This window comes from Rhinichthys klamathensis, unplaced genomic scaffold (assembly GCF_029890125.1).
Source record: "Rhinichthys klamathensis goyatoka isolate OS25496 unplaced genomic scaffold, OSU_Roscu_1.1 h1tg000269l_1, whole genome shotgun sequence".
Taxonomy (NCBI): domain Eukaryota; kingdom Metazoa; phylum Chordata; class Actinopteri; order Cypriniformes; family Leuciscidae; genus Rhinichthys; species Rhinichthys klamathensis.
In genome coordinates, this window is record NW_026606789.1 from 1,637,472 (window position 1) to 1,654,796 (window position 17,325).

Below are 17,325 nucleotides of genomic sequence, written 5' to 3' on the forward strand. Positions count from 1 at the left end.
ACATATGAACACGCCCGCAGACAACAGAACAACATACGGAGAGCAGCAGCTTTCGTTTCTGCTCTGACAGCCGCAAGACCACGCTGAACACTGTGAGCGCGTGTTAGAAATCAGGAATGGTGAGAGAACATTGTGCTTGGAACGTTTTTTTTTTGTCTTCAAATCAAACTTGGGTCTCCGACAAGGTTTAAATCCTGTCTGGCTAGCGCGCTTCCCTTAATGTGAGAGTAGGCGGTCTTTTGCGGCTGTGTGAGCACATTCGACCACATGAGCGTTTACACTAGGAAAGCAATCCGGTCAAATGCGTTTTCGACTACCTCTTGAAGTGGTCGAAAGTGGACAAGATCAAAACGTTTTAGACCCTGTTTACACCTGTATTTAGCGTTGTCCACTTGTGATCCGATCGACCAAAACGCATCTTAATACCAGGTGTAATCAGGGCCCAAAAGAAGAAATCATTCCATCAGTGAATATGTCACAGTAGCATCAGTTGCAAAGAAGTGTTCAAGTACCTGCTCCTCTTCCAGTCTCTTCTGAGCGGTGTCAATGTATTGCTGAACAGCCATGTAGATGAACTTGTACTGGGCCTCGGTCTGAACCATACCGGATCGTTGCTGGCGCACTCTCTGAATGGTCTTTGGGATGTCAATGTCACAGTCCAAACCTGAACAGTTCGTTCAGTTGTGTTATATTTTATCATTACGAGGCATACAATTCATAACAGAGATCATTTTGTATGAAACCGTTACCTTGTCTGTTTATGATGTCGATAAGGATGTCAATCACAATAATTGTGCCTGTTCTTCCAATCCCTGCACTAGAATGACAGTGACAAATGGAAGTACACAATGAGGGAAAACCTTGTATTTTCAAATAAATAATACAAGCAATTCAGTACAGTAATTCTTTATCATTATAACACTCTTAAGACTACATTACTCAAGATAATGAGTTGATCTTGTGGAGCTGAGTTAGGGTGCAGTACCTGCAGTGAACCACTATCGGTCCACTCTCTGGAATGGCGCTCTGGGTTCTGTTCACTTGCTCCAGGAAGCTCAAGACTCCTCCTGGTTCATTAGGAACACCGTGATCAGGCCAGCTCAGGTACTGATAGTGCCAGACACACCTGGGGGGCTCTCTCTATAAACCATAGATGAACAAAAATTACATGAAATTATTATCAAAGAAAATGAAGAAAAAAAGACAACAAAAATGTAACATAATACATGTTTAAAGTCACCAAAGTAAGTTAGAAGGTTCTCTCTAGGTTGCTACTGTAAACAAAAAGGTCAAAAGTCATGCCTGCCCTCTGGTACCGTCATCTCAACTGTCATCACGGTGCTCTTACCCTGTCTAGACGTGTGACTTCAAGCTCTCGCCGTATGTAGTCCTGAGCTGTGTGTTCCTCAATGTTCTTCACACACACCTTCCCAAACTCCTTTGTTGAATTTAAGTCCGGCCAGTACCGCACACACTTATTCTATAGATAGAATTTAAGTTTTCAGTTTCAAAATATAATCCATGTTGCACATTTCGTTGCATTAGTGATGTTTTTAAATGAAAATATTTTAAAATGGATTACTAAAGTTCTCAAATTAAGCATTTTTTAAACATGTAGTAGTCATGATTAACTGTGTACATTTTATATCATTTCAGAGGAAATTGTGTGATCTCAACTCCTACAAAACATTGCATCATCCAGGGCTGAATCTCACCCGCCCTCTCTCCATCTCCTTGGTTGTCATGACAATAACATGAGTGTTTTCCTGATACACCATTTTCCAGAAGTCTAGGACGGTGTTCTGAAGGCAACCCTGAGTGGCGATGAACACTTTACCTTCATCCATATGACAACCTTCTTCATTCATGCTCTAAAAAAATCAATGAGGACAACACTCAGAATGATAAAGGACATGCAAAATATTGATCACAGTTCCAGGAACCCAGAAAAAGCTTGACATTAATATTGACATGCAAGCATTATGAGTGAACCGGCTTACTCGGATATAGTTAGCATTGATGTAATCGGAGCCTAGCGCATCAGAATCCACTTCCTTGATCTGCACTCGAGTGGTGTCAACTGCAACAGAGAAAATGACCATCAAAGAGTCTAACGCTTGCTCTATCATTGAATTATGAAATGTGTCTGTCCATTATGAAACCTGAAAAACACCTTTACTCACATGGTAGTATGTTCTTATATCTGTTCTTGTTTTTATTTTCTGGTCTCTGCCCCTCTTTCCGGGGGTAAAGGAGTTTACATTCTTGCTGCTGTAAAACCTACAGAACAACAGGGGACAAGATAAAGAAAGCTGGGATGAAATGTGGCTTCGAGCAATGGACCCTTGAAAAGCATTCATTCCAACTTTGCAGTGTAATGAGATGTTATGTTAAGTCAGCACCCCCTGCAGGAATGTCCCATTTATCTGGACAGTTACCGCCAAACAGGAACTGCAGTTTAAGAGGTCAGCAAGCAGAGAGTCTTTCTATAAACAGCTCTCATATCAAACAGTCCTCTGAGGTTTAATGAGTGTATTACAGCGGAAAGTACGCTGTCTGTTCTCTCAAACAAAACCTGGACTGAATCACCACATCCTATGATGAACAGAAAATATGAGTAGACAAATGAATATGGACAGAAATACCTCAAATTCTTCCCAGAAGCCTTGCTTGGGTTTCTCTGAGTTGTCAGCTACTTTATTTAATTCCCGTACCCGGTTTTCAATGTTTGCTGCATTTATCCTTGTGGCATTAAATGGCTTGAACATATAAAGAAAGAACAAAATATATATAAATATATATAAAAGACGAAATGTACCTTAAATGTAATTATGATGGATAAAACAGTGGCATTTAATTAAAAGAAATACAGCACAAACAGCTAAATATTTTAAAACAAAATGTTAATAAAGAAATTTGGTTTGTTATGTGTCAAATGATACAGTATACAAACAATCCAGTATGAATTTACACTACCGTTTAAAAGTTTGGGGTAGGTAGGGTTTTAATGCTTTTGAAAAAAGTATCTAATGCATTTATTTGATAAAAAATACAGTAAATTTGTGAAATATTAAAATTGTATATATATTTTTTTCTTTTTTTAAATGTAATGTATTCCTGTGATGGTAAAGCTGAATGTCCAGCATCATTACTCCAGTCTTCAGTGTCACGTGATCCTTCAGAAATCATTCTAATATGCTGATTTGCAGCTCAAGAAACTTTTCTTATTATTAACAATGTTAAAAATCAATGTCATGCTGCTTAATACTTTTGTGGAAACCATGATAAAAAAAAATAATAATTCAGGATTCTTTGATAAATAGAAAGTTAAAACATGTATTTAAAATAGAAATCTTTTGTAACGTTATAATTTATATAACATTATACATGTCTTCACTGTCACTTTTAAACAATTTAATGCATCCTTGCTGAATAAAAATCTTTTGAACGGTATTGTATTTTATTTTATGTCCTTGGTTTGCATTTGTAATATAATTGTTCTTTTTCTTTTTCCTTTCAGGCTTGGTTTAATTTACTCACCTGTTTAAGGTGCACAACAATTCCACTCTTCTCCACCATGGGGTTTTTCTTATAATGCTCCACTAAATCTGCTAAAGTGTCAAACCTCTCCCCTCCTCCTACATCATATTTCCCATCCTGGTAAAGAGAACAGACAAACCAGCCTCTCTTTAAAAGAAATACAGATTTTTATTTTCTTGAGAAAATTGTGAAGTTTTTACTGCATTTTTACCTGATAACGGATCATGACATGGGTGACTTTAGTCTTGCGGTCTACGTTTTCATGCTTTTCTTCATTAGTGAGGACGGAAAGCACAAAGTCTCCCGGTTTACTCTGACTCTCTCTCACCAGGAAGCTGCCGGATTTACCCTTCTCCGTGAGGAGCTTTTCAGCATCTCTCCCCGAAAGATGCCCATGATACCACCTGAGACATGCAAAACACAACAATGAAGCACAGAAATACACATAATGTACCTCCAAAATGGATTATGTGTTTCTGAAAAATACATTTAAAAAAAAAAAAATAATAATGTAAACAGTAAACACATGTTTTCTGCAATTTCATATACAAACCTTCTCATTGTAATATAATGGATTATTAATGTTTGCCTCCACACATAAAAACGCCTACTTTTTAATTGTCACCCGCAAAACCGTGCACATTTCCAACTTTCACTATAGAAACTATAGTGCAGACTATATTTTGTGGTCGGAAAATGTGCTTGCGAATGTAAAGACTGTGAGGGATGTTATGATATGAGGATATGTGTGGGAGGCGTTCGCTCACAAGCTGGAAAAACCACAAAAAACGAGCCAAATATAATCTTTGAATGCAAATATGTTTTCACCTACAATGTTTAATGTATATACATATTTCACTTTGATTTCACAACCTAGAGGACATTGCACCATACAGACGGCGTATAAACACCAAACCCAGGTGAAGGAAGTTAAAAAGTACACTAGACTCTAAAATGAGACTGGACCTCAAAGGGTTTGAACACTAGGGGGCAGGATTTCTTCTGTCCACACTAATGCCACCGTCGAGCTCTAAGAGCTCCGGGTAGATCTGGAGCTGCCGTACCTCTCAGATGTGGGATCCTTGCAGTTGAGGGGGTATTTCAGCTCGATGACATCTCCGTTGCGTTCCCGCAGGAGGTCGTGCTGCTCGGTGTAGTACTGGACCAATTCAGCCAGAGTGGCGAATTTCTCCCCTCCGTACAGGTCATAATAGTCCCCCGAGTTCTGGATTTTAATATGGGTGACCTCATCGTTCCTCCTGCCCAGAACAAACAGATGGGACACAACAGGGAAAATGCAGGGGGTGGGGATATGAGGGATGACAGACAGGATGGAAAAGATGGAAAAGACAGATAACAGTTAGGAGGTTGGCACTGAAAACTGACACTTTAAACCAGGGTAAATGCTGACGTAAATATCTTACAAAGGTACAGTAATCTCTTTTTTCCAAAATAGCGAGAGTGAATTAGTAATAGTCTAAAAATATTCAGTGCAAATCTTCACATTTTCCAGCAAAAGCTTTACGAACTTATAGTCATCATAAAATTACATTTTAGCTGTAAGATATGCAGCTTATTCTTATTGTAATTTATTTTAAGAAATCAATCTTTAATATAAATCCAAACCTGTTCTCTAAAAAGGATTTATGATTTCGTAGGATTTTTCTGGGTGTGCAAGCACGCTCTTTTACTTTTATTTGCTTGTCAAAAGGTTAAAATAAATAATCACGATTCATAATTAATCTTATGATCTTCTGTAATGAAAATCTTAATATGCAACTTTTTAATTAAATACAGTAGTAATAAAAGAAACACAGTTTCATAAATACAAAGACCAAAAAAAAAAAACATTATGAAAGTTCAGAAGTTAAAATGAGGGACAAAGTGTTTTAGAGCAACCAAAGTTCTAAACAGACTATACTAAATAGAAAATGACTCTTATTAGAATTCAGGTATACTCTCACCAAAACTGTCAAAAACTGCACAGTAGCTTTAAATGGCACAGTATGGAAAAAGTAGAGAGGAACACCTGCATAGATATAATCAGCTGTGCTCAGGCGCAAAACCACAACTTATGCTTCGTGAGCGGATCACAACTATTGCAATTCAGCTCAAACACACACACACACACACACATAACATATATATAACTACAACAAAAACAAAACAAAAATCAAACAAAAGACAGAAACCAATCTAATATGAGACCTCGATTCCTCTCCCATTTAATTTCTCTGGCTTTCTCTAGGCATCCATGGCTCTATCCTGGCCTGGCTCATGAAATTGCACTCTGCACAGTGTAATTGCATTCTGGAGGTAAGAGAGGAGGCAGAGCAGCACGGTCTCAGCAGTGAGGGGCTAATGGCTGCTGACTACAGCAGATGAGCATCTCTGCGCTGTGGCTCTAATGCAATCACAAGTTTGCCTACGTCGAAGGACGTCTAAATGAAGTCATACTGTACACTTCTATTGTTTTTTTTTTATAATAATAATTCTACAAATAAAATTATTTTATAATTAGAAAACAAATGTAAAAAATGTATATATATATAAAAAAATATATATATACACACGAAAGTAATGTGAAAACACTTCCCCCAAAACATACTGAAACACAACTCTATCTCAGTATTAATGTAGTATCTCAAACTTCTCATGCTCATGTACCTTCTGAGCTTGATAAACATCAAATATGCAGAGACACGATGTTAATTTTCCTTTGGTATCACATGAATCAGGTGCACTAATTGCAAAATATACAATGCAACAGCCAACGTGCTGCTCTTCTGGTATGTTTATTGGTTGTTTGATGATAGACTGCTAGCACCCTGTCAGATTCCTTTAACTCAAATGCAAATGTTCTGAATGTGTGAATGTGATTCAATCATTTGCATGAGGTTTTATCATGTCCAGAGTCAGAGTAGAATGACAGAGCTGTGGCTACAGTCAGATTCAAAGACCCCTGCTCACTAATTTTACCTTCGAGCATGAGTTTATCATTGATTTTCCTGCTAAAGCCAGCCTCTGCAGAAAACAAGACAGACACAAAATACTGCTATTGAGCCCCTTTACAGAAGTTGGGTGCCTAAAATAATATGTTTTTCCCAGAATTCCATGTGGCGGCACATTATGTGGACGATTTTTAAACAAAATTAAAAATGAAATAAACACAATCATGTCATTCTTCAAATACATTTGTCTTCATATTAGTGGACCTTGTCTTTAATAAATCAATCAATAAATCAATCAATAAATTAAATACATTCCCATTGTCAAAGGAATTTTTTATTTATAAAACAATACTATTTTAATAAATAATACAGCTGGAATATTTATGCCATGTACATTTTCTCAATCCACCTGCCATTGGGATGTGTGGCAAAGTGTTATGGCAAGGGTGACCTCTGACACGACATGAAGTAGTCTTAGCGTCAGCTTATGCCGAGTTCAGACTGCACGATTTTCAAAATAATCGGGTCACTGTTGTTTTCACACTGCATGACTATCTGGGGTAACATTCAGTTGCTGCTGTGTTCACACTGCACGATGGATCGGCGACAGGAGGTTTCACACTGCATGACTTTACAAAAGAAAGAATCGCCGACAACTTCTGCCTGGTCCGCAAACTGTTTTACAACCAAACAAACGCGAGAAGTGATAGGAAATAACGGAAGATCACGCGTGCGTGAGACCGGAGTTCTCGCGCAACACTGAATTTGTTATTAAAAATGATAGCCTACAAATTGTCTGTGCACTGATTTGTAGCGAAAATGAAAAAATAAATAAATAAACAGTTTATGCAGGAAATGATTGGGAAGACGAGGGGAGCAAGGACTGTGTTTTGCAAAGAGAGTTGGGGGTAAATAAATAATTTTGCAAATGTCCTGCTGTTGCTGCTGGTAATGCAAATGTTTGTGCTTTGTTTCTGTTTGATATAATTGTAAATATAGGCCTATCTATTAAAATACTGATATTCTGGTCTGTAACTCCTCCTCCTCCTCCTCCCTGCATCTTGCTCTCTCATTGGCTGTCGGTCATCAGCGATGTAGTTTTCAGTCAGAACACATTCACACAGCAGGATTGTGAATCGCCGACAGGTCCAGATATTTAGCATGCCAAATATCTCACGGTCGTCGGCGACTCGTCGGCGATTCTCTCAGATCGCGTCTTTGCTCATTCACACTGCGTGATTGTCACTCGCGTGAACGAGCACCGATTTGCCTGTGATTTCGGGCATTTGTCGGCGATTTCTCAAAACCTGTCAGTGACCCAAAATCGGGGCTATAATCGTGCAGTCTGAACTCGGCATTAGGTGAGAATTGACGAACACGGAAGCGCAGAGGATAGAGCAAAACAAAACGCTGAATTAAAAGTCTAAAACAAAAACTTTTAAAGAAAATTTTCGATATAAGAGAAGAGGAACTATGTCCTACGTCAGGTCAGAGGTCACCCTTTTTCACCGGAACTCGACTCTCTCGTGAACACCCGTACGACCGTTGCTGGAAGCCAGTGATTATAGTTTATAAAGTTTTCTTACAAAAACGAATCGCTTCCCTTTGGAAAGCATTTATTAACCCACTAAAGTCGTATGGATTATATGATAGATGGATGGATGCGGTTTTTGGAGCTTTAAAAACTTGGGCGCTATTCAATGCCATTACATAGCTGGGAAGAGCCAGGATATTCATTTAATATAACCCTGATTGTATTTGGCTAAAAGAAGAAAGTCATATACACTTATGGCTTGATGGTAAGTACATTTAAATCATGGGATCATTTTCCTTTATGGGTGAACTATTCCTTTTCTTTGCAAGTGGTCCGATTGGGTTGAACAGTTCTGTTTACAACAGTCCAACTCATTAGACTGTCTAAATTATGTTTAGACTATGCATTTGCCACCAGTCGATTGTGAAATAAACATTTGGCTGGGGAACAATCTTCTACAAGTCGGCCTCAGGTTACACAAAACGATACTATAAAATAGATGTTCACTTCATTTTCACTTCATTTTCTTCACACTGGGTCTGGATTGATCGTTACTAGAGTAGAAGTCATAGTGAAACTTTAACCCAAAAGTAAAACATCAAACTATGCTCTGTGAATGTGAAAACAGTTTTAGAGGGTCACTTCCTGTTTTCTGCTCCTGATAGCCATAACAGGCAGACAGGAAACATCTCCTGACACATTTCACCTGGCCCTGACACATCATACGTTACACTGCAGCGCCGCGAGCCATTCATCTGACTCGGCTCCCAGCTTTCTGTCTGCAACTTAACGGTTAACAATAGTGCAGACGCTGAGCAATAGTTTCCACCCAGGAAAAATGGTGAGAGACAGATAAGAGAAACAGAAGCATGGAGTAGGGGAACATAATGCATTGAAGTCCCTAGGTGTCCATTTGGCCAAATAACTCCTTCCTATATCTAATAATGCATTTTAAAAGAAGACTTTTCCTCATAACTTTGTAATTAAGGTCTCATCTGCCTACATTAGGTCTGAGAGGCAGAACGGCAGTGAGACTTGCTGATGTCTGAGTATCTCTTGTATTGATGCATTTGGTCAATTTCGTACTTCAATGTGCACACTAGATTGAAAACACACTTGCAATTAAATATGATTTGAAATTATGTTATTTATTTATTCGTTTGTTTGTTTTACTGGGTCTACATTAGTCATGATCTTTCTGTCATGACGACTCTCAGAGTGTTTAGCATGGTAATGGATATGACAATGTTGATATGTTTGGTCTTGGTGGAATAGATCTGCTACGCTGCTGCTGTTGCTGCTGTTATTGCTGCGGCTGCAGAGCAAGTACAGGACTTGCTACCGTCAATAGACCTTATGCGCCAGAGAAACAAGCTCACATAAATACGCAAGATCGCTGTGAGAATACAGACCAGAAGACGAAAGGTCTACATAAGGTCTATACTAGTGCTGTCAAACGATTAAAATATTTAATCGCGATTAATCGCATTAATGTCATAGTTAACTCGCGATTAATCGCATTTAATCGCACATTTTTATCTATTCTAAATGTCTCTTGATTTCTTTTTGTCCCATTATTTTTTTCTCATTTTAATGCTCTTATCAACATGGAAAAGTGGATCGGCTTGCTTTGTGCAAATGTTTTTTATTGAAAACAATATTGGCATATACTGTTCAATTTCACACTAAAACATTCTCACTTGGAGCAAATAATCTCTCACACAATGTAACACTGTCCATCAATAAAAGGGTGAAAGAAATACTGACGAGGTCCTGATATTGACGAGGGGGCGGAGAATTCGCATCAGCTGTGTGTGTGTGTGTGTGCTGGTCATCATCAAGTGGTATTCAGACTGGACGTGCTGCGATGATGATAGCTCAGTTCACAACGACAAAACACACAGATCACTTTGGTCTTGTCAATGGAACCATTTGGCAACTTTTTAAAAGTAAACTTTCCATTCAGAATCTTATTGGCATCCATTTCGGCGTCTCGCGCTCGTCATCCACTCAAAACTGGACGTTTTGAACGTTCCTATAACATTCAGAAATAACGTTTTTATAACTTAATGGGAACGTCATGAAAACGTTCTTATAACCTAAAATTGTTAGCTGGGGAAGAGGAGAGATTCGCGATTGCACTGAACACGTTTTAAGTGCAGGCACATATTCTCTGAGCGAGCCCAGAGAAAATTCTTACAAGAGCAGCGTGTATCTGAGAGCGCACGCGACTCGAGCAGAGAGATTCGCGCTCGCGCATCCGGCTCGCAAGCCCAAACAAGTGTGTGCGTCGTGCCTGTTGTTTTGTTTCCGGTCTAGCTAGATCCGCTTGCGCTTTCAAACGTCCTTGCGCGGTGCAAGCCATTGAAATTAATGGGTTTCATAGCGCAGCGCCGTGCATGCCGCGTCCTGTTGCAAAAGCATGTGGAAAAAAAACTACAAAGTTTGCTAGGCCAAAAAGACCGTTAATCGCGCAATAAAAAAATGAACGCCGTTAAAATGGGTTTGCGTTTACGCCATTAATAATGCGTTTAACTGACAGCCCTAGTCTATACATACACAACACTCAGCGGTGAGCAAGTAAGACATGCTGCTGCTGTACAATTTAGCATACATGAATTACCCGTAGCAGATCTACTATATACAGGTGGAGCTGGGGAGGGTGGAGGGTTTCTGAAAGTGCGCTGAACTGCTACAGGAAATGCTGACCAAGTGTTTGAAGGTTGAGCAGCGAGCTCATTGGCTACTGATACAGCAGGAACCAATCAGCTGTGCCCTACAGAGAATGATGTAATTGCAACAGATTGAGTTAAGGACCTATCTAGCCTGCGCCATACAGTTTCATGACAGAACTTTATATTTGTGATATTCACAAATATCATGACTTATCATAAATAAATCTTGACAGGGTAATCAGGACCCTGACATGAGCTGAAAACATCTTAGAATTTAACTTTGGAAAATGGTCAATTATAACATTTAATGGCAATTTTACAAAAATATTCATTCAAATGATGGAACTGCCCAACCAATCAAGTATTTTAATGTGTCATGCTATGATTATGGGTAATCTTAAAGTGGTCCAAAAGAGGTTGCTTGATCATTTGTAAATCTTTTTTTTTTTTTTTTTGTTATTACCTCTATATTGGTATGGTATTCCAAAAACAATTATATAAAGCAAAATAAAAATACCAATACATAGAGGAAATCACGGAAAAAATGGAAAATTAAAAATGGTCAAGCAACTGACTTTACAATTTTTGGACCACTTGAGAGGGAATTACCAATATTTAAATACGAATATGGGCCAAAACCATACTTAAATATTACACAAAAAAGTCAAGAGTAATTTCTACATTAATTCTGCACCAATTGCAAATTAAATATAATATAATACCATCCCATTGTTTGAACAATTGGTTGACAATTCCAGAATGTACTGCAAAAGTTTTAATACAAGATGGTGGTCGAGGCAAAGTAACGTTGATTATATTTATTTCAATACTGATGAATATTGATCAAAATTGTTCAAAGTCAGCTTAGCAACAGCCGAGTTGCAGCCTACTGTATGCAGTTCGTTCAAGTCCTTCACTTGTGAGATTTCGTGACGGTTAGGAAGGCAGCTACTGTATGTAGGCAGTAGCCTTACAAGGTTTTACAACATTCCAATTATTCCAGTAATTCAGTACTGAAAAGCACAAAACATGGGTCCAAAAATACACTAATCAATAGTCTTCACTATTAACTTTTTTATATACTGGTATGTCCATGCATCTGATAATCATAACAAGCTGACCTCATTGCTTCACAGCTGGGCAGATAAATCAGTCTGCATGCAGCTGGGCTTCAGCCCTGAAGGCTTGTGTTGGAGTTGAGCCACATGGCCTTAGTTCTGGAGAACATTAGAAACAGTGAGAGTCTTACCACCATAACCACAAACGGCTGATCTGGGCTCCATGGCCTCCACGTCTTAAAGCTATTATGAAAGCCCTTTTTTCCTCTCTCTCTCTCTCTCTCTCTCTCTCTCTCTCTCTCTCTCTCTCTCTCTCTCTCTCTCTCTCTCTCTCTCTCTCTCTCTCTCTCTCTCTCTCTCTCTCTCTCTCTCTCTCTCTCTCTCTCTCTCTCTCTCTCTCTCTCTCTCTCTCTCTCTCTCTCTCTCTCTCTCTCTCTCTCTCTCTCTCTCTCTCTCTCTCTCTCTCTCTCTCTCTCTCTCTCTCTGTCCGTTGACTCTCCAATCACCCATCAGACAAGCAGCTGCAGTGGCTCACAGACCTGCTCACAAGCTGACACTGTAATCCTTAAGCACTAGCCCAGGGGCAACTTAAAAGCTCTGAGGTTCTGGAGAGAGCGGGAGGGAAAGTGCCTTCTATTACGGTCATCTACGTGCGAGCATCTAATACTGATGGCAACCAATAAAAATACAGCTGTAATCCTCAATACAGGCTGACACAATGAAATATGTATGCATTACAAGACAATGGTAATGTTTTTTATTGCAGTGGTCTGCTCCTGGGGACACGCTGTCCTGCTGAGTTTAGTTCCAACCGTAATCAAACACCTAATCAAGCTCTTCAGGATCACTTGAAAACACACAGGCAGAGTGTGCTGGAAATAAACTTTGCAGGACAGTGGGTCCCCAGGAGTGGTGTTGAAGAGCTCGGGCCTATTGTGTTTGTATTTTATGACGTGATCTTTTGAGCTTTCTCTGCATGAAACAAAAGCTGACAGAAATCTATGACACAAACGAACATTTTAATGCTTTACCAAGCATGGAAACAGTCAGCTAGACAAACAAGTACACTTCCAAGGAATCAATAACTAAACATTTAACTGGGGAGATGCAATTCATGCTGAACTTCACAAACCACAGCAGGTCAAAACAACATAATGACGCTATGACCAACAAAAAAAAGCATAATTCAAGACAAGAGCATAAGTGTAGTAAGGCAGGTGTGGAGAAGCGCAATGTAAATATGCCGACCTGACAGACAGAGTGAAATCCCCAGGGTTGCTCTTGCTGGGTCTCGCTAGAAAGCTGCCGTGGACGCCCCGTGTCAGGAGGAGGTGTTCTGCCTCGATCCCAGTGATGTTGGGATGAAACCACCTGAAATTAAAGCAAAATGACAATCAGAAAATAGCTAACAGAGCTTTATCTTTATCTCATGATCAAAATTCGCAAAAAAATATGCAAACACTTCTCATAAATGTACAGTGTGATGCAAAAGTCTCTAGTACAAAAATGTTCTGCATTTGTAACTTATGCTTTATTTTATATATGTTCAAAAGTGCGGGGTCATTAATATTTCTTTTTTTAAAGAAATCCTTTTATTCAGCAATGATGTATTAAATTGACTGAGCGACAGTAAAGTCATCTACGATGTTACAAAAGATTTCTATTTCAAATAAATGCTGTACATTTTTTTCTTTCCTGAAAAAAAACCATCATGATTTCAATGAAAATATGAGGCAGCACAGCTGTTTTCAACATTGATTTTAATCAATAGAAAGGTTTTTTTGAGCAGCAAATCAGCATATTAGAATGAATTCTAAGTGTTCTCTATTTATTAAATAGAGAACAATGTGTAAAGATTAAAGGGGTTAAGTCCTGCAATTTGCATTTTACAATGGGTGTACCCTAAGGATCAGTGTTAGGTCCCTTATTATTTAGTCTGTATATGATATCCCGCAATAGTGTGAAGGGATACAAGTACAAATGTATAATGCTGATGATACTGTTATTTTTACACATGCGAGAACAGCAGAGTTAGCAGCTGAGAAGTTGAAAGCTGCAACAGAAAGGATTACACAGTGGCTGGAACAATCATGTCTTAGCTAGAACATTAGTAAAACAAAAGGAATTTTTATCTCAAAAACAAATGTTAAATCTCCTGATGTTGATATGTTTATTATTGGTGAAAAGATAGAAATAGTTAATGAGTTCAATTATCTTGGCATAATATTGGACTCAGTTTTAAAAAACATGTAAAGAAAATGGTGAAGAATATTAAATATAACTTGGCAAACTTTAGACAAATTAGACAATGTCTCTCTGTTGATTTTTTGGAATACTACAATCCTTTCTCACATGTCTTACTGTCTGACACGTTGGGGTCAAGCTGGAGAAACTGTGATTAAACACTTAAAATCCCTATATAAACAGACATTAAACATTTTAGATAAAAAAACAAACCATTTTCATTATTGTAGGATCATAGAGAAACATCATTTTTTGAACTTTGACAATTTTAGACTTTTTTCAAGTTTGTGTATGGTTTATAGAATCTTAAATCGCTTGGCTCCTTCTGTATTATGTGACTTTGTTCATTTTCGCTCTGAAAACTCTGTGAGATCTACCAGATTATCATCCATGAGTAATTGTCGGGTTCCCTTTCGTTGTTCTGCATTTGGACTATCGTCTTTCGCAGTGAAAGCTACTAATCAGTGGAATGCCATACCAGAGGATACAAAAAGGTGTAAAGCTCTTGGTCTTTTTAAATTGAAGTTAAAAATCTTTTTTTTTTTGTTTTATCGAAACAACACTGTAAACATTGAGTGTGTTGCAGTCTAATTGATATATTTATTTAATTACATTTTTTTTTCATTTTTTTGTGGCCCTGGTAGTATGTGTGTGTATCTTTTTATTCTTTGTGAACACATAGGTATTGCCTGTGTACTTTTATGGTAGTGTTGACCTGCCTGAGGACTACGGATAAAAATTAGCCTTTGGCTAAATTCGGAACAATACATGAAATGGAAACATTTATGTTAAAAATCGTACATGGCCCCATTATAAAAAGAAAAGAAAAAAAAATTCTGAAGGATCATGTGACACTGAAGACTGGAGTAATGATTACATTTTTAAAGATTAAAATAGAAAACTGTCAATTGTAATAAGACTTCACAATGTTACTGTGTTTTTAATGTATTTTCGACCAAATAAATGCAGCCTCGCTGAGTACAATAGACTTCATTTAAAAGCATTAAAAAAATCTTACCAACCCGAAACTTAAACGGTACATTTAAGTTCAAATAAAATGGGACCTATATGCACTTCTGCATCCTGTACATCTCAGGCTCTGCAAACTCTTTAGTTCACCCACCCGTTCTAGTGATGTCATCAAGCAAGCTTAGCAACATGTATGTTTGTGTCCAATTTCACGGCGAGCGCCAATTCTAATCAGTTACGATTTGCTGTGTTTGAAAAGTTATTTCCTAATCCTTTGGGGTTGATGAGGGGGTGGAAGGGGACAAGAGGTCATGTGTAATCTGGGCTGGTGTTGGGCCCCAGCTGTCTGGCTGCCTGCAGCCCGTCTGTCCCTACACCGGCTCCCTCACGTGAGAAGGCTTTGTGAATGGCCGTTCAGGGGTCAGGAGTAATTTTATCTGCGTGCTGTTTCAGAGCGTGCCTGCCAGCAGCTAGGGGCCCCATGTCTTAATCTCACTTAAAGTGACGGCATACAAGTCACTTACTTTCATCTCAACAGAACCTGACCACAATATCATTTATGTTATACACTACCATTCAAAAGAAGTCTCTTATGATCACCAAGGCTGCATTTATTTGATCAAAAATACAGAAAAAACTGTAATATTGTCAAATATTATTACAATTTAAATTAATTTTTTTTTACAATGACAGCATTCATTTAAACAGCATTCATTTAAAATAGAAATAGAAATCTCTAACAATGTAAATGATTTTACCTTTATACTAATGGACAATTCCATTTCTTTAAAAAAACAAACAAAAAAAACAATACATTAAATAAATAAATAAAAACCTCACTGACCCCAAACTTTTGAACTGTTGTGTACACATACTTTGTCAAATAATCCTCATTTCTGAAATAATGCCTATAATTCTCAAGTGTTGAATATAATAACAAAACATTTTATACTGTGATTTAATGAGATTTTAAGATAAATTCTGTTACGTAATAAATAAAGGAATATGCAGGGTAAAGCAGAATCTTGCTGTCATTAGCATAGAAAATAATTTCAACTCATTCCTTACTTCAACAAAACTTAATTTATGTTAGCCAGCTTGATAGCATTACCTCTGTGACATTGAAATAAAAAAAGAACATGTCTAAGAAATGTAAGATTTAGTGACAACACAGCAGTTGTCATTTGGGCAGGAACTTGCTCACATCTGCCCGGGCCATTGAAACATCCAGTCCTGTGGTGCATTGCTACATACAACTCAGAATTTTCTACACCATGCCTCAAATGTTGTTGAAAGATTAACTTGCATTGAAAAGCAGAGGACTTAATGAACAGATGTGCACATTACGTCTTACCCCGGTACTGTCAGTTTCAACTCTAAACATGATTTCCCCCCATCTTTCCATGGAAAGTTAGCAAACATCACTCACTTCCTCCAGTTCTTCACCATAGAGGAAGTGTTGTAGTACCTGTAGTATTGTTTCACTGAGGCTACCAGTGAGCATTAGAAATCACTGCTCAGAGTGGATGTTGAGAGTACAGCATCTCTTCCCCCCTCATCATGACTAACTGCTTATGATTCCATGTTTGTCAAAAGGGCTATATTATCCCCTCGTGTCACATCATCACTATGCATGGTCACTAACTTCCCAATCTTTTGTAATGTTTGAAGCTATTAAAATATATGTGGATTAATAATTCATTGACATTTCTGTCAGCACTTTTCTTCCTGCCAATGACTTTCAGAAAAGCAACTACGACCTAGACAAAAAAAGTTGTACACCAATGTATTTAGACGTTTGTAATTGTAATGAAAAGGAACTGTAATTGGTTAACTGTGAGATAGCATATACAGAGAAAAAATACATTAAATTTAACAGGAAAATACACATAATTGTACTGTGAATCACTGTACAAATTATGGGTTTTGGAAGTGAAACGTCCGAATTACATTACTTATAATTTATGCTGAAAATATATTATATTCAACAAGACAACAATATTGCTAAAATAAAATAATGTTTTTTTTATGTTATTTTGTAAAAGTGATTTGTGTTGTTAATATGTTTATAAGTTATTGTTAATGGAATCGACACTGTTCGAGTCGTTAAGAATGGTATATTATTAATATTTGAGATAAAACACTTAACTCAGATACTATACTATACTTAACATGTTTAAGTCACTACAATGACAATTATTGCCACTCGGTTATTTTAATTTTTTTGTAAAATTTCTGTCAACTACAGCTGAATTTTGACAGTGTATAAGTGCGAACGTAAAAGAGATATTTTTCATATTTTTGTATCGCCCGGTATGATAAACATGCCGTATATGTCATGAAGAACTGAAAAA

At 37.7% G+C, this 17,325-nt stretch overlaps 1 protein-coding gene across 2 annotated transcripts in view; it reads right to left on the reverse strand.

The window, feature by feature from the left end:
* The window catches only part of ptpn11b (protein tyrosine phosphatase non-receptor type 11b), a 30,675-nt gene that overhangs the window by 3,479 nt on the left and 9,871 nt on the right, over nt 1-17,325 (reverse strand). For both annotated transcript variants that reach the window (XM_056267999.1, XM_056268000.1), the window contains exons 2-13: nt 13,007-13,129; nt 4,605-4,799; nt 3,752-3,944; nt 3,541-3,657; nt 2,646-2,759; nt 2,184-2,280; nt 2,001-2,080; nt 1,716-1,871; nt 1,349-1,480; nt 986-1,140; nt 750-817; nt 513-664 (exon numbers count right to left, since the gene is read on the reverse strand). In XM_056267999.1, coding sequence (XP_056123974.1) covers nt 513-664; nt 750-817; nt 986-1,140; nt 1,349-1,480; nt 1,716-1,871; nt 2,001-2,080; nt 2,184-2,280; nt 2,646-2,759; nt 3,541-3,657; nt 3,752-3,944; nt 4,605-4,799; nt 13,007-13,129 — 1,582 coding nt within the window. The remainder of the gene's footprint in view (nt 1-512; nt 665-749; nt 818-985; nt 1,141-1,348; nt 1,481-1,715; nt 1,872-2,000; nt 2,081-2,183; nt 2,281-2,645; nt 2,760-3,540; nt 3,658-3,751; nt 3,945-4,604; nt 4,800-13,006; nt 13,130-17,325) is intronic.